At 50.9% G+C, this 19,332-nt stretch overlaps 6 protein-coding genes across 6 annotated transcripts; 4 read left to right on the top strand and 2 right to left on the bottom strand.

Annotated features, from left to right (window-relative positions):
* Window positions 1-552: 552 nt before the first annotated feature.
* On the bottom strand, window positions 553-1,567 carry N7457_005666 (60S ribosomal protein eL33; the record flags this gene model as incomplete). Its single annotated transcript, XM_057176710.1, has 5 exons — window positions 553-874; window positions 975-1,117; window positions 1,182-1,235; window positions 1,392-1,401; window positions 1,543-1,567. 5 exons carry the CDS (start codon window positions 1,565-1,567, stop codon window positions 777-779), a joined length of 330 nt encoding a protein of 109 aa, XP_057031012.1. The 3' UTR covers window positions 553-776.
* Window positions 1,568-3,914: 2,347 nt separating this feature from the next.
* N7457_005665 (glucose-6-phosphate dehydrogenase) lies at window positions 3,915-5,782 on the top strand (the record flags this gene model as incomplete). The annotated part of the gene is made up of 7 exons (XM_057176709.1): window positions 3,915-4,004; window positions 4,064-4,084; window positions 4,142-4,492; window positions 4,561-4,758; window positions 4,813-4,897; window positions 4,953-5,609; window positions 5,670-5,782. 7 exons carry the CDS (start codon window positions 3,915-3,917, stop codon window positions 5,780-5,782), a joined length of 1,515 nt encoding a protein of 504 aa, XP_057031011.1.
* Window positions 5,783-6,940: 1,158 nt separating this feature from the next.
* N7457_005664 (putative sucrose transporter) lies at window positions 6,941-9,164 on the top strand (the record flags this gene model as incomplete). The annotated part of the gene is made up of 7 exons (XM_057176708.1): window positions 6,941-7,064; window positions 7,289-7,533; window positions 7,611-7,677; window positions 7,731-7,802; window positions 7,859-8,048; window positions 8,105-8,217; window positions 8,266-9,164. 7 exons carry the CDS (start codon window positions 6,941-6,943, stop codon window positions 9,162-9,164), a joined length of 1,710 nt encoding a protein of 569 aa, XP_057031010.1.
* A 959-nt stretch (window positions 9,165-10,123) lies between these two features.
* Window positions 10,124-10,965, top strand: N7457_005663 (ThiJ/PfpI family protein; the record flags this gene model as incomplete). Its single annotated transcript, XM_057176707.1, has 3 exons — window positions 10,124-10,201; window positions 10,282-10,519; window positions 10,574-10,965. The coding sequence occupies 3 exons, from the start codon at window positions 10,124-10,126 to the stop codon at window positions 10,963-10,965; spliced, it is 708 nt and encodes a 235-aa protein (XP_057031009.1).
* Window positions 10,966-11,541: 576 nt separating this feature from the next.
* Window positions 11,542-14,921, bottom strand: N7457_005662 (DUF1708 domain-containing protein; the record flags this gene model as incomplete). Its single annotated transcript, XM_057176706.1, has 6 exons — window positions 11,542-11,621; window positions 11,678-14,010; window positions 14,066-14,294; window positions 14,346-14,439; window positions 14,497-14,654; window positions 14,732-14,921. The coding sequence occupies 6 exons, from the start codon at window positions 14,919-14,921 to the stop codon at window positions 11,542-11,544; spliced, it is 3,084 nt and encodes a 1,027-aa protein (XP_057031008.1).
* Window positions 14,922-16,811: 1,890 nt separating this feature from the next.
* On the top strand, window positions 16,812-18,706 carry rlmA (SRF-type transcription factor RlmA; the record flags this gene model as incomplete). The annotated part of the gene is made up of 3 exons (XM_057176705.1): window positions 16,812-16,867; window positions 16,928-17,084; window positions 17,141-18,706. 3 exons carry the CDS (start codon window positions 16,812-16,814, stop codon window positions 18,704-18,706), a joined length of 1,779 nt encoding a protein of 592 aa, XP_057031007.1.
* Between the last annotated feature and the right edge of the window lie 626 nt (window positions 18,707-19,332).

Here is a 19,332-nt window from a genome sequence, read left to right as displayed (position 1 = left end):
ATATAATTCAACACCTTGAGAGCTTGAGAGCTTGAGAACGTTGCAAATGAGAGCATAGCACGTAGAATATGAACGTAGCACACATGGTAGGTCAGATCAAACTAGCATTGAAAGCAAGCCCTGAATGAAGCCTCGAGAGCATAGCTTTTTTGTTGAGATGACGGCATGAGCGGGTCCACACCAGATCCCAACCCGGGGAACCACGCCGCACAAGGGTGTTCAAGCTATACTCCGTACTCCGTAGCTAATTTTAAAATACTACGGTCTAGGTCTGCCCAGGGGCTTGATCCTGGCCTACGTTGCCGGACATGATTCGGGATTGCAAAACAAGCTTGTCATGGTAGATTGGAGCCAGAGCAAGGAAATGCGATTTCTTCTAGATCAACGGTAGACGGACGCACGAAGAAGCGGATCGATTGACCGGAGTTGTTGAAATTTGAAATGGTATGGAATTTGGTGCGTATAAGCGTCAGATACACAATGGGAGAAGTGACGCTGCGCGACCAGACACATCATGCTCGCGAATTGTAACAAGGAGAAATATCGAGATAAAACTCGTTCCCAGTGCCTTGTGGCCGACACAGCTATGAAAGTGTAAAATTTTTTGATTCGTAGGGCTTTGTTGGCCCTGCCTTCTCCCACGAACAAAACGTTATCAACCCGCCAACTCCATCACCTCAAATCAACATCGGCTCGTTCCGTCGACTTTTCCTTGCCTGACCGACCGTCTGCGCGAAGAAGGGAATCGCCCACTAAAAACAACACAGAGAAGCCGTTTAGATGTTGGAGGGGTAGAGCATAACGCGGACGGTAGCGCCGAGAGACTTGGGGGGGAGGTTGTTGCGGAACTTGGCGCGCACAACACCGGAGTTGCCTGGATCGAAATCGAGTCAGATTAACCACATTCTGGATCGAAAGATTGCTCGGTGCTATTTGATGATAGCTGCCCGAGACGGATTGTTGCATTCACGTACCGTGCGGCCGGGTGACCTTGCCCCAGATCACCCGAATGTTGGAGCCGCGGACCTCACGCTTAGCACGGTAAACGAAAGCGACCTTCTTGCCAAGGTAGAACTTGGCGGACTTGGTGTCATCAACACCCTCAATCTTGACCAAGCTGTATAACCATATATCAGATTTCCATTCTTCGATTTCAATTTGTGGGCGCAGGGTGTAGATACCTGGTGTTGGGGGTGAGGGTGTGCTTGCCACGCTGGAAGCTCAGGTGGCGACCCCTGTAAAAAGAAATTCGTATTAATCCTCTGTTCATATCGTATGTTGTGTCGACTTTGAGTAGCGATGATTCATTCGTGTCCCTCCCAAAATCGGTGCTCCATGTCGAACTGAATATGTACTTGAAATGCGACGATGAAAGTGCGGTGGTAACTTACTTGACGTAAACTAGAGGAAGAAAATAGTCAGCATATCGTGTCTTAGTTTCAAGGTCGCTGCACACAAAGTGCCAGCTCGAGATGCGTGCGGGTTTGCGATTTCGAGACCGCCAAACCGACGATCGATAAGAAGTTCGAGGGATTCACTCACGGCGGTGTCCTTGTTCCGAAGGCATTGTGTCGGCGTTTCTCTGGGGAGCGGGCAAGGAAAGAAAGTCGAAGGAATGACCCGCAAGATCAAAAGTCGTTCCCGGTTGTCGTGGTTTGTCGTCGCTTCGATAGAGTCAGGCGCACAATCAATTTGCAGCCGGTGTGTTGGCTTTCGCCCTAGCCCAAACGGGAATCTTAGCGAGCCACAGTCCACGTGATACTCAGGGCTAAGCGAGGTCTCGTGATATGCTCACCGCTTTGTACTTTATGTCAGCATCCTGATAGGCAGAATCTCCGAGATAAGCTCGGTCTGGACCTTTATTTGTCCGAACCGCGGGACCGCCTGGTTATTTTCCTCGTTCTGCCGGTCGGACTACAGTAGCCCGACCGGCACAGCGTGCAGCCCTGGAGCGTTCCAGCTGACAAACAGCAAGCATCAAGATGACGACAGGGGTTCCATTCAAGAAAAGAGCTACATGCACAGGTCATTGTCGGCCTTTGAATGTCCTTTTTTTTTTTTCCTTTTTCAGTCATAACCATTCACACCATCCTCGAGTGATACTATGGTAGAAGCAGACATACTTACCTTCTAAGTATAACTGATATAACTGACTATGTAGGTAGAGTTAAGAGTTAACCATAATATGACCCGGGTAGCATTCCGGTATACTTCAGACCGAAAGCACTCATTGGGAAATCAGGAGGTTTTTGTATCCCGCCCCACTACCCTGGCTGTCCGGATCACTGATTATTACACTTGAGACCGGGTATGGATGTAATCTGCAAAATCGGGGCAATCTCCAAGCGGACTCGTACGAGAGCGAGGAACCACGCTAGTGTCGGAAGGGTCGTATACATCGGTTCTCGCATTGTGGTAAGATCTTCAGTAACGACGGTGAATTGGCTCCGGATTGGGGGGTGGCCCCCCCCCAAAGTCCAGGCAGATCGGTTCAATACCAGCCACAAAACGGACTTAAGAAAAGTACCCAGTGACTCGCGGGAAAATAGAATCCGCTCTGGTATGACAAATGTGCTGATCCATCCCCACGATTTCGGTCACCGGTAGAGGTTCTTATCGAGTTGCGTGCTCTGTCTTTTCCAGATACGTTGCATGTGGTATCGAGCCCGTTCTGGTATCCTATACTCCGTACTCCGTTCTGGAGTTTGATACATTTTGGTGGGATTTTAGCAATAACCCGGTGGAGATGTAACATCTGCAACCTTCCCGTACCCTCGGCGCGGTGGCTTGCGATGCCAACTGCGGTGTATGTACAGAGACGGAGTACGGAGTAGTAGCTCCGCCCCCAGCACATATGCATGGATGGCGCCCGGCGGACATCGATGTATGATGTATACGCTGACCGCAAAGCTGTCCATAACCTGACTACCACACATACATCTCCACCGTTGAAGTCAGCCCGTTGGGGCACTACGAACCGCACCTATAAGTGAGCTGTGTCTCTTATCAGATGACCTCTGACCCTCTTTCTACGGGGTTAGTAGAGCTTTGATTGGACCCAAATAGACGATATATGTACTAGATCGTACTCCATACACTCGTGACAATAGCTCCGAAGTCATCAGCCCAAGCCCCAGTCCTCCGTACGGAGTATTCCGTACAAAATAAGGAGTGCTGCTAGCCTGCGCGGGGTCATGGATCCCTAGTTTAAACGGGTATGATCTGTGGGATCTCAAAGTCACCCCAGGATCCGAGGTCCATGACAGTGAAGATCGAAATTACAAAAAGGCTGGTCTCAGACAGCCGACAGACCGGTATTTGCCACGAGGCTAGGAGTCGATCCAGGGCCGAAAATTCGTAGAAAGCAACGGAAAAAGCAAAAGAGAGTATCGTCATAAGCCTAAAATTGATTAATACCTCTTGAAGTCATAAAACACATACAATACCCAGACAACCCTCAAAGCCCCACCAGCCGAAGCTGTGAGAGAGCGACTGCCGTTAAAAAAGTACTCCGCCGGATCCTGTTGCAGTCCTCAACAATCTTCCTTTTTCTCTTTCTCAACCCCCGAGTCCATTTTCCTTTTCTTCCTTGGGTGCATTAAGCGGTTGGTACAAGATGTCTAGTGTGATCAACCACGGCGATGAGCACCAGAATGCTGGGTGAGTTTTCCCCCTCCTGTGACTCTGACATCACTTTCCCCTCCGCGGTAGCCCACCACTTCGTCTCTGCTTCAATCTGTCCCACCATTGTCATTTCAGTCGGACACAGCTTTTTTCGACATCTGGAAATTTGCCTTTCCTTTTCTTGCACGCTTTCGCAAAATTTCCTTGGCGCAAATAGCTTCCCTACTCCGTCCCCCAATTGCCGCGTCGAATACGAAGTCTTGCTCGGTCAATTAGCCACAACGCTAACAATGGAGATCGCATTCAGCACAATCGAACTCAAAGATGATACCGTTATTGTGGTACTAGGCGCATCAGGCGATTTGGCAAAGAAGAAGACCGTTCGTACCCTCTCCCACTCGAATGCGATGACTCTTCCTATACTAACTAAATTTTTTAGTTCCCTGCGCTTTTCGGCCTTGTATGTCCCATTTCTACTAATCATTCTAGATATTTATCCACTAACGCAATGCCATAGTTCCGCAACAAGTTCCTCCCCAAGGACATTCAGATCGTCGGATATGCACGGACGAAGATGGACCACGACGAATTTCTCAAGCGCGTTCGCTCTTACATCAAGGTCCCCACAAAGGAGATTGAGGAGCAATTAGATCAATTCTGCAAGATGTGCACCTATGTTTCCGGCCAATACGATCAAGATGACTCATTCATCAACCTGAACAACCACCTTGAACAGATCGAGAAGAGCCGCCAAGGGAAGGAACAGAACCGCGTCTTCTACATGGCACTGCCACCCAGTGTTTTCATTACCGTGTCTGAGCAGCTGAAGCGCAACTGCTACCCTGAGAAGGGTCTTGCTCGTATTATCGTGAGTTTGTACCGGGATATTCTGGCTCAGAAGGAGCTCATGTTGATACGATTGTCTTCACTTCATAGGTCGAGAAGCCCTTCGGCAAGGATCTCAAGAGCTCGCGCGAACTTCAGAAGGCTCTGGAGCCTAACTGGAAGGAGGAGGAGATCTTCCGTATCGACCACTACCTTGGTAAGGAGATGGTAAAGAACATTTTGATTCTGCGATTCGGCAACGAGTTCTTCAACGCTACATGGAACCGCCGCCACATTGATAACATTCAGGTATGTGATAAAATGATCTTTCCACCGGATTTGGATCCTAACCTCGGGCTATAGATCACATTCAAGGAGCCTTTCGGCACCGAGGGCCGTGGCGGCTACTTCGATGAGTTCGGTATTATTCGTGATGTCATGCAAAACCGTAAGTACATACGAATCACACTGTTGCGTGGCAGAAGATGCTGATAATTTCACAGACCTTCTGCAGGTTCTTACATTGCTCGCCATGGAGCGCCCCATCTCCTTCTCCTCCGAGGATATCCGTGACGAGAAGGTTCGTGTCCTCCGTGCTATGGATGCCATTGAGCCCAAGAACGTTATCATTGGCCAGTATGGTCGCTCCCTCGATGGCAGCAAGCCCGGTTACTTGGAGGATGATACTGTGCCCAAGGGGTCGCGTTGCCCGACTTTCTGCGCACTTGTCGCATACATCAAGAATGAGCGTTGGGACGGTGTGCCCTTCATTCTTAAGGCTGGAAAGGCCCTGAACGAGCAGAAGACCGAGGTCCGCATCCAGTTCAAGGATGTCACCTCCGGTATCTTTAAGGATATTCCCCGTAACGAGCTCGTCATCCGTGTCCAGCCCAACGAGTCCGTCTACATCAAGATGAACTCTAAGCTGCCCGGTCTGTCCATGCAGACGGTGGTCACCGAGCTGGACTTGACTTACCGCCGCCGCTTCTCCGACCTCAAGATCCCCGAGGCCTACGAGTCCCTGATTCTGGACGCCTTCAAGGGCGACCACTCCAACTTCGTCCGTGATGACGAGCTCGACGCCAGCTGGCGCATCTTCACTCCCCTCCTGCACTACTTGGATGACAACAAGGAAATCATCCCCATGGAATACCCCTACGGTTAGTTCAAGCGCTTGAGATCGTTCCATGTTGACACAAAACTAATTTTCCTTTGTGTAGGTTCCCGTGGACCGGCCGTCCTTGATGACTTCACTGCCTCATACGGCTACAAGTTCAGTGACGCCGCTGGTTACCAGTGGCCCGTCACTACCTCAGCCCCCAATCGGCTTTAGGTCTATGGAATATAGCTGTTTACGATGATTATGGGAAGCGGATTCGGGGTACGAAGGAACTAAAATCTCTATTTTCCGACTCGGGCTGGTTGGTCGGCAGGCTAGCAGGAGTCGCGTCATACTGTGATACTTTTAAAATTTCCAACCCAATTCGAATTTAAGAATTGGATGCGACACACGCAATGAAAGAAACTTACGCTCTTATTTGTCGGCTCTGTGGTGGATTCTGTCCTTTTATACGGAGTATTGGGAGTTGCTTCAAATCACCTGTCATGCACTATGATTCTTATTTTATTCCCTAATTGAAAATAGGTACGGCGTAAAGGGATTCTCCTTGGGAACCGCAGCTATGATTGTATGACATATAAGCCCCTATAGAGCTCTTTGGCCGAGTGCACGTCCATTATCCCGTGTCCATCGCCCCTGTTGAGTTCTATATTTGGCTTTCAGGGCCCAACCTTACGTCATCCCAGCCAATCAGCATCAAAGCCTTCGACGCTTGAGGCTGACATAAGGATAAGCTCCCAGAACCGCAAGCAGACCTGCAGTCCTAAATCGCCAATTGACACGCGTAGAAGAGGAAAAAGGATCCGTGAGCAGGTAGCAAATACAAGCCTTAGCATGGCCCCGTCAAGTTGGGCAATGCCGGATCGGCAATGGGAGTGGCGGGTCTCGTAAATTAAATCGATAAGCCCGGGGGCCCGCATGGAGACGGTCATGCCAAGGCGGTTTTTCTTTCTCTTTCGACTTGGGCCTCTTTCTCTCTCTGAACTTGTGATAGACATTTCACGGCTCCATAGGATCCCCCCATTGACGTCGTCGCAAACTATACGACGCAGAGGGTCGCGCCACCATAAGCCCGAAGACACCGTGCGCCATTTCGGCCCCCCCCGCGAGCTTCCCCGAACGACACGCGACTCAATCCTCCGAAGCGACCAGGCACCTATCGGCCTTACGCGATAATCCGAAGCCATTCCGGAATAGCTCAATTACCACCTGCATCGTCCGATTCCGAACCTGCGCATCGCTTCCGACGAGAACACCCGATCTTGTGGTTCCGACTGGCTACGCTGCCAGCCCCTGCCATATTTGTTGTTTTGGTCTGGGTACGGAGTATATGAGCGACGCTAAGCGCATGCTAGCACGTGGATAATTAGAATGCCGCAGGCTGCGAGGTGGGCAGGGACGCCCTCCATTAAGGGCCGGAATGAGTCCACAAGGATGGCTCTGTTGACGTTTAGTTTGGTGGGATTGCAGTGCGTATTTCGTTCCCATTTTCTGTGTTTATTGCAGGTGTGGGAGGATTAGAGAACGTGGGACATTGTCAATTGTTTCAATTGCATCAGTTGCATCAATTGCATCTTGAAGTATGGAGTATAGGCGACTGACTTGGATATTCTGCCTTTTTTAGGTTTACGTGGGGCACTGAGATGACCTGTGAGAGCAATCCACTTTTGGGGCCCTCTTTGGCATTGACGATTCCTTGTTTTTACTGACTCGGGTTAGATTGTACGCCGTATCTTTTGCAACTCGGTTTGACGAAGTCTAAGACTTCGTTGGTGTGGATTGCTGGCCCTTTGTCGGGGTTGATTATCCAGCCTCTGATTGGTGTCATTGCTGATCGATCACGGTCAAAATGGGGTCGACGGAGGCCTTTCATGGTCTTTGGGTCGTTTGTTGTTGCTCTCTGTCTGATTGTCCTAGGGTGGACGTCGGAGATTGTTGGGCTATTCGTGAAGGATCCGGAAAAGGTACATATCCTGCTTGTTGAAGGACTAATCCTAGGTCCATGGCTATATGGAAGCTAATATCGCTTTTTCTCCCACAGGCTAAGAATGGCACAATTGCCCTTGCTGTATTGAGTATCTATGCTGTGGATTTCTCCATCAATGTTGGTAAGTGGCTGACTAACTCTTATTCTAATTGCAAATGGCTGACAGCATCTTAGTCCAAGCGTGTTGTCGCAGTTTGATTGTGGATACACTACCGATTCCATCCCAGCAAGCTGGATCTGCATGGGGTAGGACCTTTCCCGATATATCTTAGCCTGAAACAAGTCTGATATTCTTTTACTAGCCGGGAGAATGTGTGCCATTGGCCAGCTTTTTGCTTATGTGGTCGGTGCTATCGATACTGTCAGCATCTTCGGTACCGTTCTTGGAGATACACAGTTCAAGCAGATGACAGTGATCGCTGCTTTCTCGTTGGTTATGGCAGTGGCAGTCACTTCATACTCGGTTAAAGAGCGAGTGCTTATCACGGCAAGGTGGGTTGATTTCGTGTCCATATTATTATCGCCAACTAAACTTGCTTTGATAATAGAGACGACGGAAGTGCTGGTGCTGTTCAAGTTCTCTCACAGCTGTTCAAAACAACTTTCGAGCTGCCGCCTCGCATCCAAGCTATTTGCTGGGCCCAGTTCTGGGCTTGGATTGGTATGTGAAACTATATGCGATTGAAGAAACCGAGCTGACATCCACTAGGTTGGTTCCCCTTCCTCTTCTACAGCACGACTTGGGTTGGTGAGACCTACTTCCGCTATGAAGTACCCAAAGACGATATGGCCAAAGCGACAGATATGCTTGGTGAAGTCGGCCGTGTAGGCAGTCTTTCATTAACAGTCTTCTCGTCTATTACATTCCTCAGCTCTGTACTTTTACCCTTCTGTATCCAGCCGCCAGATAGCAAGCGGACCCGATTCACTCCCCGACCTCCACCGGGAGTTGCAGCAGTCCTCAAAGCCATCACCTCAATCCGTCCCGATCTCCAAACCGCCTGGTTGATCTCCCATATCATGTTTGCCGTCACAATGATCTTCGCACCCCTAGCACACTCCCGAGCCTTCGCAACTTTCCTAGTAGCGGCATGCGGTATTCCCTGGGCGATCAGTAGCTGGGCTCCATTTGCCTTCATGGGCGTGGAAATCAACAAATTAACAATGGCCGGGTATTCCCCCGCCATTCCATCCTCACGATCCGGCGTGACGATGATCACCTCAGCCAGCCTACGCAACTCAGCCGCCGACACCGAGCTGGATGTCCTCCGGCTGAACCATCGCGATTCCTTCGACAGCGACAGCGACGAAGAGGATCAATCATCCAACATCCCGTCAACAGGTGAACTAGCCGGCATCTACCTAGGCGTGCTAAATGTGTACACGACCCTACCGCAATTTGTCGGCACATTCATCAGCTGGATTGTCTTCAGCATCCTGGAACCGGGCGCAACACCCGGACCAGACGACGCTGCCGACGACTCAGACACGCAATGGATGAACCTGGATAAGGACCGACCCAACGCTATCGCCATTTGTCTCTTCATTGGAGCGATAAGCGCCCTCGTGGCGGCCGAGGCTACCCGCCGACTCCGGTATATACTATGAGCAAGCAGCCCCAGAGCGGAAGCTGCGAAATTACGATCCGTTGCAATGAATAGCCATTGATTTTTGCTCGATACCCGATCTATTTCATACGAGCGTGTCCTGACTTGACATTTCATGTTCCTGTACACAAACTGACTTAGATTACTATGTATACCATGTACAGTGCAAGACCCTATGTTACCCCAAAAGGAGCTGTGTTATTTTGTTATTTTGTTATTTCTTTTTTCCTCTTTGGTTCTGGTATTTGCATGTACATCGTGCTTAGTATCTGCGATGATATACTATCTTATTAATGTTCATTCTTTACATCTGTCCATATGGGTTGAGCTCACCCTTCATGAGAAGGATGAAGGGGTTACATCCCACTTTATAATTGGACATAACTCTATAGCCTGGACTGTTTTCAAAATCATAATGTCTTTTCAACTGTGTTTGCAGCTGCCAATCCAGCTGCCCAACTACTATATCTTCCTTCTAATACCTACAACAACAGCTTTGACCCACTGAAGATGCCCCTCAAACCACTAGCCATTGCCCCAATGTACTACGTGATCATTGTCCAACACACAAGCAAGTACAAAACCCTTCAACTCTACCCTTTTCTCCGTACAATATGGGTAACTAACAGGAACAATCGGTATATCGGACCTCGGGAGGAACGGTATGACATCATCAACGAAGCGGGTCCCGAGGAAGAGCTGAGCTGCACAATCCTGACTTCTGCACACAGGTTTCAGCTCCAGCAGCCAACCTCATTGGCTCAATCCTGCAGAATTGATAATCGACAAGGATCCAGGTGGAACCAGTGACGGGATTGTGATATACCTCACTCCGATTGCCCTCAACAACCACAAGCGGGGCATAGCCAGTTCTATTAAGAATATAACCTCGTACTTCCCTCAGTCGTCCTCTTGTAATTCTTTCTTCAATATACACTTCCATTCCAAAAAGTAGCAAACATGACTCCCAAAGTTCTCGTCGTTCTCACCTCCCACAACAAGATTGCCGCTACAGGTGGTCCAACTGGCTGGTATCTGGTATGTTGCTCCTACAGCCTCAATCCGTGTTATCCCACTCTTAAGCAAATCCAACCGTACACCTGCTAACAACCCCCAAGCCAGAATTCGCACACCCCCATGAAGTCCTCCAAGGCAAAGTCTCCCTAACCGTCGCCTCCCCCAAAGGCGGCGAAGCCCCCCTCGACCCAAGCTCCGTGAAGATGTTCGAATCCGACGCCGTATCCCAAACCTTCCTCAAAGAACAGAAAGCCCTGTGGACAAACACGCACAAGCTGGCAGATGTTCTGCCCCGCGCGAACGAGTTCGACGCCCTCTTCTACGTCGGCGGACACGGCCGTACGTCTTCCTTTCCCTGATCCCAACCAAGTCCTCACTCTAACATAAAAACAGCCATGTTCGATCTCACCGAAGACCCCACCTCCCTCTCTCTAATCCAGGCCTTTGCGGCCGCCAACAAGCCCGTTGCTGCGGTCTGCCACGGACCATGCGTTTTGCTGAATGCGAAGGCGCCGTCCGGCGAGCCGCTTATCGCTGGTGTGACGGTGACTGGGTTCTCGAATGATGAGGAGGATTCGGTGAAACTGTCGTCGGTGATGCCGTTTATGCTGGAGACGGAGCTGGGGCGGGTTTCGCTGGGGAAGTATGTTAAGGCTGCGGAGCCTTGGGGGGAGATGGTTGTTGTTGGGAAGGCGGCTGGGACGGGGTCGACGATTATTACGGGACAGAATCCTGCGTCGGCGAGTGGGGTTGGGAAGGAGATTTTGAAGGCTTTGGGGTTGTAAAGTTGTAAACTGTGATAGTTTTATATAAGTGAACTGAATGTGATATGACGGGTTTATGATTTATGGATTGTTTACTTCAGTATATGTATTATTCTGGGGCTGGATTCTATTGAGATAAAAGGTTCCATATTACATAGATTTTGCATTACAATAATCTAGACACAAAGCGATTCGTATGGGTAGCGACAACCACAATCAGGAATAGCAAAAGGGGAATAGAGCAAGTCACACATACAAAAAGGAAGAAACAGCAGATGGCCCAGACTCGGTAGGAAAAAGGAAAATTAGACCAAGACAGGATATTTATCGGACCGGCGAAAAGCCAAAAGACATTTGAAGGAGAGGGAGAAAGAACAAATGTCGCAGTATTCGTCGGTCTGCCCATGGAGATGGGGGACCTGGGTTCGGTCTATCAGACCGCGCTCAATAAGCAAACACAACCGATATCGGATCGGGAGAAGGGTATACGATTAACAAACAAGTACATCCTGGATCATCACGGGTAGCGAATAGAGAGCCAGGGAGGGGATGATCAGGAATAATGAACAAAGGGGAAACGGGTGGGGACGTAGCAGACTAGTGTCTTTGTCCATCATCCGTGTTGCCGGTCAGCTCGGCCACTCGGGCCTTGATACGGGCGACGCGGGCTTCGATGGCTGGGGAGAAATGTTAGCATTGGGTTTGTGTTGTCGGATATCAAATAGTGACTTACTCTCTTCTCCGCTGGTTTCTCCCTCGTCGGTGCGCTCTGACTGGCTAGTGCGGGGATTTTCGATTTCCGGCTCATGAACATGTTCATGGTTGACAGTAGTCCGCTGGGCAGCAGCCTCGCGGATCGCCTTCCACCGATCCTGGGTGGTGTCGGTGGACGCAGGAGAGGTAGCGGCGTCAGGGCGGATACCATTGCCGTTGATCGGAGTCTGAGGAAGTTCAATCTTCCGGGCTACAGGCACAGGGCTGACGGGCGAATCATCGGGGACGAAAGCAGGTTGGTCAGATAACGGGCCCTGGTCGAATTTGGAGAACTCGTGATCGGCGGCGTCACGTTCCGGGGTAGCGACGCGCGAGAGAGCATCATACTCGGCGGCGCGTCTGGTTTTGGGCGGCGCACCATTCGCTCCCAGAGAGGCGGAGGGCTGTGCTGGAGTCGGGGACTCTGTCACGCGTTGCTCCGAACGCGTTTCAACAACTCGAGGCGTCGAGGGCTTTTCAGCCACGACAGCGGTCTCCTTGGGAAGAGGCTTCTTCTTCACGGGGCTGGACTCCTGGGCTGCCTTGGTCTTTGCCTCAAGCGCTGCACGAGCAGCTGCCACAGTAGAGGTTTCCTTGGAACCAGTGTTCTTCATAGGAGGCTGCGGCTCTTCGGGCTTCTTTTTGGTCCCGAACATGCTCTTGAAGCCAGTGTTTCCGGCCTTCTTCTTCAACTTCTTACTGGCATCGTCTACTGAGTCCCGTCGTTCCGCGGGCTGCTCGACAACGGCAGGCTTTGAGGTGATCTTCTCTGATCCAGGAGTGGGGACCTTCACTATTTTCTTTGGCTCTTGCTTAGGCGAAGGCGGAAGAGGGGTGGCGACGGCTGCTGCTGCATCTTTAGGAAGTGGAGGAGGACCGGTCTTTGCAGTGCTGACTGGAAGAGGTGCCGAGGGCGTGGAAGGCTTCTGCTCAGGCACCTTAGAGGTAGACTCGGGGGTGCCTGTGAGTTCTTCAACAAGACCAGTGCCAGCGCGGTTGTCATTGAGGTATGCTGCCCGGAAGGCACTCTTGTCATAGTTCTTAGTCCACTTCATAGCCTGTGAAGCCTCGTCTAGAATGGCAGGCTGGAGGGTCAGGACGGAGTTGGTCTTGGAGGAACGGCTAGGATCGGGGTTGACTCGGTTTTCCTTGGCTTCCGCTTCTTGCTCGCGGTGCTTCTTTTGAAGAGCGGCCGCAGCTGCCTGGATCCGCTTGTGCTGATCAGGTCCAATGCTAGTCTTGCTCTGCGTTCCCAGATTATTGGGCCGCTTGTACGATTCTTCAATCGAAGACACCTTCTTGGCCGTGGACTTGCGACGATTGAGCTTACCTCTACGGCTACCGAAAGTGAAGAATCGCTTCTTCTCGACAATCTGAGCACCGGCTTCAGGCTCTGGGGCAGCGCCCTTCACCTGTTCCTCAAGAACCAGCCATTTGGTATCCCGAATGACGGTCTCTAGAAGTGCACATCGACCAAATACAGCCTTGCGAGAAGAAGGCTCGTCGCCTGACAAACTGCTGATCCAAACCCACCAGAAAGAGTCGTCCATGTCTAGGGTATTAATACTGGCCAACTCTGCTGGCTCAAGGCACGGCTCGATATCCAAGGAACGCTTATGGGACTGAGAGCTCTGACCACGTACAGCAGCAATGGGGGGCAGAATCTTGTCAGGAGGCAAGAGCAAAGGACCCACGTTGGGCTTCAACCCATTTTCATCCGCGAAACCAGATGACATAAAGTCTGCCCACGAGGGAGTGGTAGGACGGCCAAGGTCACCTCCTCCAGATTGAGGAACAGTGTTCAATCCGCTAGGAGCAGCGCTCTTTGCCGTCGCCGGTGGGGCAGACTCCTTTTCATCCTCTGGATCAGAGTCGATAGAGCCACCGAAGCCAACATCCTCGAAACGAGACCAGGATGCATCTCGCAAACTGGTTGACTGCTTGGTACTCGAAACACTGGATTGGTTCGCTGATGAGATACACTTGAGAACGCGGTGACACTCGTCAGTCAATGCGCTGACGGGGTCCTCGTAGTTGGCAAACTCTTGCAAGTGCCAATCATCGTCGCGGTATTCGAAGTTTTTGGCGCGTCGCAATAAAGCAAATGGTGTCGGAGAAACATTCTCCACAATCATGACAACCTTCGTAGTTGTAACTTGCAGCAAAGTGGGAGTCTCGGGGGGATATTCGGTCGCTTCGACGAGGGACTGGAGAGATATGGGTAGCGAGGAGATGCCACTCACGCCGCGGGGGACATCGGGGGACAGTGAGCGAAGGTAGGCGAAGAACAAGTGGCTTGTAGCATCGGCAGCACTAGAGATTATGTTAGGATCCCATCCAGAATCACGAGAGCAACGGAATCCCATACGCAGCCCAGTTTTTATAAGCGGCCTCAAAGCCATTGCCTGTATCCACATGCTCGAATGCCCACCATCCGGCATATCGGGAAAGCTTGCGGCCTCCCAAGCCGTTGGATTTTCCATGGGCCGCAATGGCAGCCAAAAGGTCGAAGAAGTCAAAAATGATACTGGTGCGCGCTTCGGAATCGCCGCCGATTGGAATGAAAGTGGAAAAAGCATCGCGGGCCATATCCGAATCTAAGGTTTCATCAGCGATGTTCCCCCGCATTCCATCTCAGCCTGGCATACCATTTTCGCCCATCTTGAAGGTTTCGTATGCCTCCCAGGTAACAACACCACCAGGAAGTCTGCTCCAGCACCATTTCATCACACCACAAAGAACCTATGCCCCCAAAAATGGCATTAGTCGCTGTTATACTGCAGAGGCAATCTTTCTCACCATCGGCTCCGTGAGCCGGAGCTCTTGCGCCAAGAGCTCTCCATTCACAGGTGAACCCTTCTCAAAGGACTGATTGAAGTAATTGCGAATGAACGTGCGAGCAGCACTCGGATCGGAGCTGGGTCGGAATGGCAGGAGGAGAAATGGGGTGTCAAGAGCTGTCGCAACGAATGATCAGCAATCCGAACAATTCGTGGCCAATATTCCACAGTCAAGTTATAAATCCATTACCTACCTCGGGCTTTGAGCTCATGCACACACCCTCGTACAAGGTCTTGGACTTCCTCCGGCGCAATCTCTGTTCGCTGCCACGCGTCGGACCATTTGGGCTTCGCAGGGGTCGGGTCTAAGGCCGCGGTAGGCTTTGTCTGTTTCTTTGTCGCAGGGGCATCTTTGCCCCGAAAGACTCGAGAAAAGAAAGACATTTTTGGCCGGAAATGCGACCGCTGAGGATTGACCTTGCGCGTCAAAAATCGGACTGTGGGGAGAAATTCGGGGGTCCGCTTTTTTTTCTTCCTTTTTTTCTAGCTTCTGTTGGCCGTCAACAAATAAGAGATGAAGGTCTCAAGGCTGAGGATGCAGACAACCGACACGTAATTAGACTGAGTGAATGGATACACTGTCTAGGCGTGTCCGGGATGTCCTGCAGCCCAGGACAAAGTCAATAAACGGCCTGAAATCAGATTGTCTGTGCTTCTAGAATGGGTCGAAACCACCGAGAACGCGCAGAGAAAAAGGAGAGAAACGAAAAGAAAAAGGGGACAAGCGAACGATCGGAGAGGGAAAATAAAGAGACGAAGCGATTCACGAAGCTCAGGGGTAAATGAAACTAACGTACCCGCGAGTCTCGACTCCGTTAGATGCGCCCACACAAAGAAATGATTCACGTTTCGATCGCCCCTACTCGGAGTGGGACAATCGTTGGAAGTGAATGATCCTGAGGCTGATCATCTCTTTCGATCTGGGTTTGGGGGATCCAGGGTTATGTGGCATGTGGTTTCGCTGCCTGACCGTTGACACTCAGGGAGAAACTGTCATTCAGACGTGTCGAACGAATCGAACGTGTCGAACAAGTGTCCGGTATTATTTGCCTACTCCGTACTCCGTACTCCGTACACCTATCAGCCCAATCTCCGAGCGACGATCGCGACGACTGGTCAAACGGTCGTGCCGCACTGGAGCCAATCAGTCACAATATTGAGGGACTGCAATATAGGGTCCTTGAGCACCGATAGTGCCTGTATGGAGACTCTCGTAGCTGGACAATATCATCTCTACTAGCCCTTTCTGAAAACGGTTTATATTGTAGCTCATTGATCTCAAACAAGGTATAATATATCGCTATGATGCCAGATCGGAATCGACGATTTAGATCTGGCGCCTTACTCTTTCAAACTAAATAGGGCTGGCGACATCACGGGCTCTTTCAGAGTTCATTATTCATGGGAGTTAGGCGGAGGATGGCAAACCTGACGGAGTGCAGGTGTATATATAGTCTTGAAATCAGAACCCCGATATCCTTGTGGAGCTTTAATTTACCTTAATCCGTGCTTTGAGCTTCCCCGGGTTGACGGGTTGACATCATAGACCCCCATCGGCTGAAGAGAGTAAGAATATCAGGGAGCGTCCATGAACTTGCCAATAGGAGGTGGAGGGGGAGACTCCACTGTGATCAGCCACTGCAGGGACAAGACCCTGAGCATCCTTAGTAGGTGTATGTGGTAAGTACAACATAGGGTGCTCAGAGATGGTGAGACGAGATAAATATAGAACGGCGCCTAAGGCCGTGCTGAGTCAGCCGAGTAAATCTTCTTTCTCTCCCTCGAAGATCTATCTTTAGAATCAACCTTTCCTGCATCGTCAATCATCCTTTCTCCGCAGGTCCATCCTTTACTTGGGTTTGGCTTTGTCTGGTTCCTTTGTTGATTCCCATTTCCTCGGGTTCACTGTTCCTGTTTGATCTTCGAGGGATCTTATTGTTTTTTGGGAGTCGCGTCCAGCCCCCCCCCTCCCCGCCCTGAATATCTACAGGGTTCCTGCGACATCCAAAGATCACGGTTCTTGGTTCCAGGCCTCTTTGTTGACTAGTTACGCCACCCTCAGATCTTCTAGTGAAGAGAGGCGAAGGTCCTTCCATACAGCACCCGTGTACCACCGCCGAACTAGGATCGCGATCGCGTCGATTCTGCACCTTGAGTAAATCATTTTAATCGCGCGAGGCATCTCGCAAGTCGCTCTGCGGCTTGCTGTATCATTCCCCATTTTATCTCAATCTTGCTGTCGGTGCGCAATTGGTGCGCCCGTAGCCTTCCGCCATGGGTCGGAGAAAGATTGAGATCAAGGCCATCAAAGATGACCGCAATCGCTCAGTGTAAGTTGATCCTCTCAGTCGAGTATTCTGGTCATGACTGATAGGGGGTTTTGGCTTTAGCACGTTTTTGAAAAGAAAAGGGGGTCTGTTCAAGAAAGCGCATGAGCTGGCTGTTCTGTGCTCCGTTGACGTAGCTGTCATTATCTTTGGTCATAACAAGAAGCTATACGAGTACTCGTCATGCGACATGCATGAGGCTCTCGGCCGCTATCAATATGTGAGTGATAGGTGTCCGATGACCATCTTGAAATGTTCTAACGAGCAACTTTCTAGTTCGGCCCTCCTCACGAGCACAAAGGACCAGATGATTTTGCGGGCAAGCGAGATGACGAGGAGGAGGAAGATGAAGCGTCACCAGCTCCCGATGAGATTCAAGCAATTCAGCAGAACCACCCCGCCATCCCCCCTCACCTCCAAAACCAGCCCGCTTTCCAGCACATGAACCATGCAAACCATGCACCTTCCGCGTCACCCCCGATCCATCATGCCATGACACGCCATGGCACCCCGCAATCACAAGGCACCTCGCGTCCCTCTTCAAGGAATCACATCCGCAGAGTCAGCTCGAACCTAGGCCCACAGCAACATGGTACACCTCCGCCGCCACCCGTCCCCCAGAATGGTGGGTTTACCTATATGCCCAATCCGTCGATGTACAACCCGAATATCCATGCAATGAATCAGCAACCTCGACCGGGACAGTTTGCACATTATGGACACCCACCAGGACCGCATCAAGGGACGCCTCCTATGCACCCGCACGGTATACCGCAACAGATGCCACCGCAGCATCAGGGCCCACAGCATTACCAACAGCACGGCCATGCAATAGGTATGCCTCCCGGGCCCCATCAACAGGTGCAGCAAGCGTACATGCAGGAACATGGAAGAAACTCAATACCGCCGGGGTTCGCACCTGATGGTCACCAAGAACGACCTGGTCCAGATCACACCCAGGAGGATTCATCGGGAGCGATGAAAGCAGAGCACAGCCAATCGCCGCCTCAAATGAAGTCGCTGTCTAAATCACGTAGTATTTTCACGCCGATCGATGATCGAGGATCTGTGCTCGCCCGTCATTTCGGAGCCGGGGCACCATCCTATGAACCTCACAATAACCATTCTCTCAAACTAGAAGCTTTACCACAGTCCTCATCTGGTCCCAAAGCAATGGCCGTCAGAGCTGCAACAGAAGCTCCTCGTGGAGCATCAATGGCGTCGGCGTCGGCGTCGGAAATCAAAGCACCATCTCGAACTAACAGTGGACCGTTGCCATCTAAAAGACCGCAATTAAAGGTGCAGATTCCTAGTGAAACCTCTGATGCTGGCAGCGCCACAGCCGACTCGTCCCGAGATTCCGCTGGGAATAAAACCTCCACGCCCGCGAAAGGAAGTGCCGAAAATGGTCCCTCGGGCGTGGTCTTGCCCCCTCCATCGCCCTCAGCCGGCGCAATACTGAGCGCAGGAGCCCAAGGCCCTCCAAATCCATTCGCGCGACCGCCTCCCCCCGTTGCCACGACTCGAAATGACTCTTACGGCAGCAACAGTGGAAACCCGAACAATGGGAATAACTCGAATAACATCGAGACGCCCATATCAGCCTTGCCCAGCCGCTTTGTCTCCGATGCACTCCTCCCGTCACCCTCTAGCTTCTTCCCCGAATGGGGCTTTGGCCGCTCAGGCCCAGACTCCAACATGCTGCCCAGTCCACTCACCTTCCCGACTCCGGCAGTGCAAAGCGGTCCTAGCTTTGCTCGAGAAGACGAACAAGACAAGAAGAGAAAAAGTCCCGAGGGGGGAACCGCAGGGGATGGTGCAAATAAAAAGCCGAAAACTTGATGCTTGGATTGATTCTCTCCTGTGGAGAAATCATTGTAAAGTGCTGGCATTTTGATTCCGAGGTGGTCCCCGTGGACATACAAATCTCACTTTCTTGTCAATACCCCATAACTCCTTTTTGCCCCGGGGGCATTTGAATGTCTCCCTAGTTCGATCAAGCTTCCAGTCATGTATCCTCTCTATACCCCGGTTCTTGTCATTCCTTTCTTTCGCCATTTTCTTCTGTCTTGTCTTTTTCCAATGACATGTCTCATGCGGATTTTGAAGTGATATATACCAGTGCTGTCTTGTGTCAACTTTTACTTTCTTTTTCACTTTCTTATTCTCTGATCCCCTTAATGTTGCGTTTTGGTTCATTCTAGAAACCTGGCGTTGAATCCGGATCTGTCGTGCTACTGCTTTGACTCTTGGACGATGTACATAAAGCAGGCTCTTGTTTCTAGGAATGATATTGTTCTTTTTTCTTGTCTATTTCCCATTGCAACTGTGGATTTCCCAGCTGTACAACTCTGTACCACGGCAAATACTCAGGACCATCACGAAGCTACCCCAAAGAAGAAACTAGAACGCCCGCATGCTATACACAGAGTCTCGGCGTTCGGTGATTGGCAACCAAACACCGACTC

This window comes from Penicillium paradoxum (assembly GCF_028828445.1).
Source record: "Penicillium paradoxum strain IBT 22861 chromosome Unknown utg000005l_segment0_segment0, whole genome shotgun sequence".
In the NCBI taxonomy this organism is placed as follows: domain Eukaryota; kingdom Fungi; phylum Ascomycota; class Eurotiomycetes; order Eurotiales; family Aspergillaceae; genus Penicillium; species Penicillium paradoxum.
The sequence above is the reverse complement of the archived record's forward strand: the minus strand, read 5'-3'. Positions and strand labels throughout refer to the sequence as shown.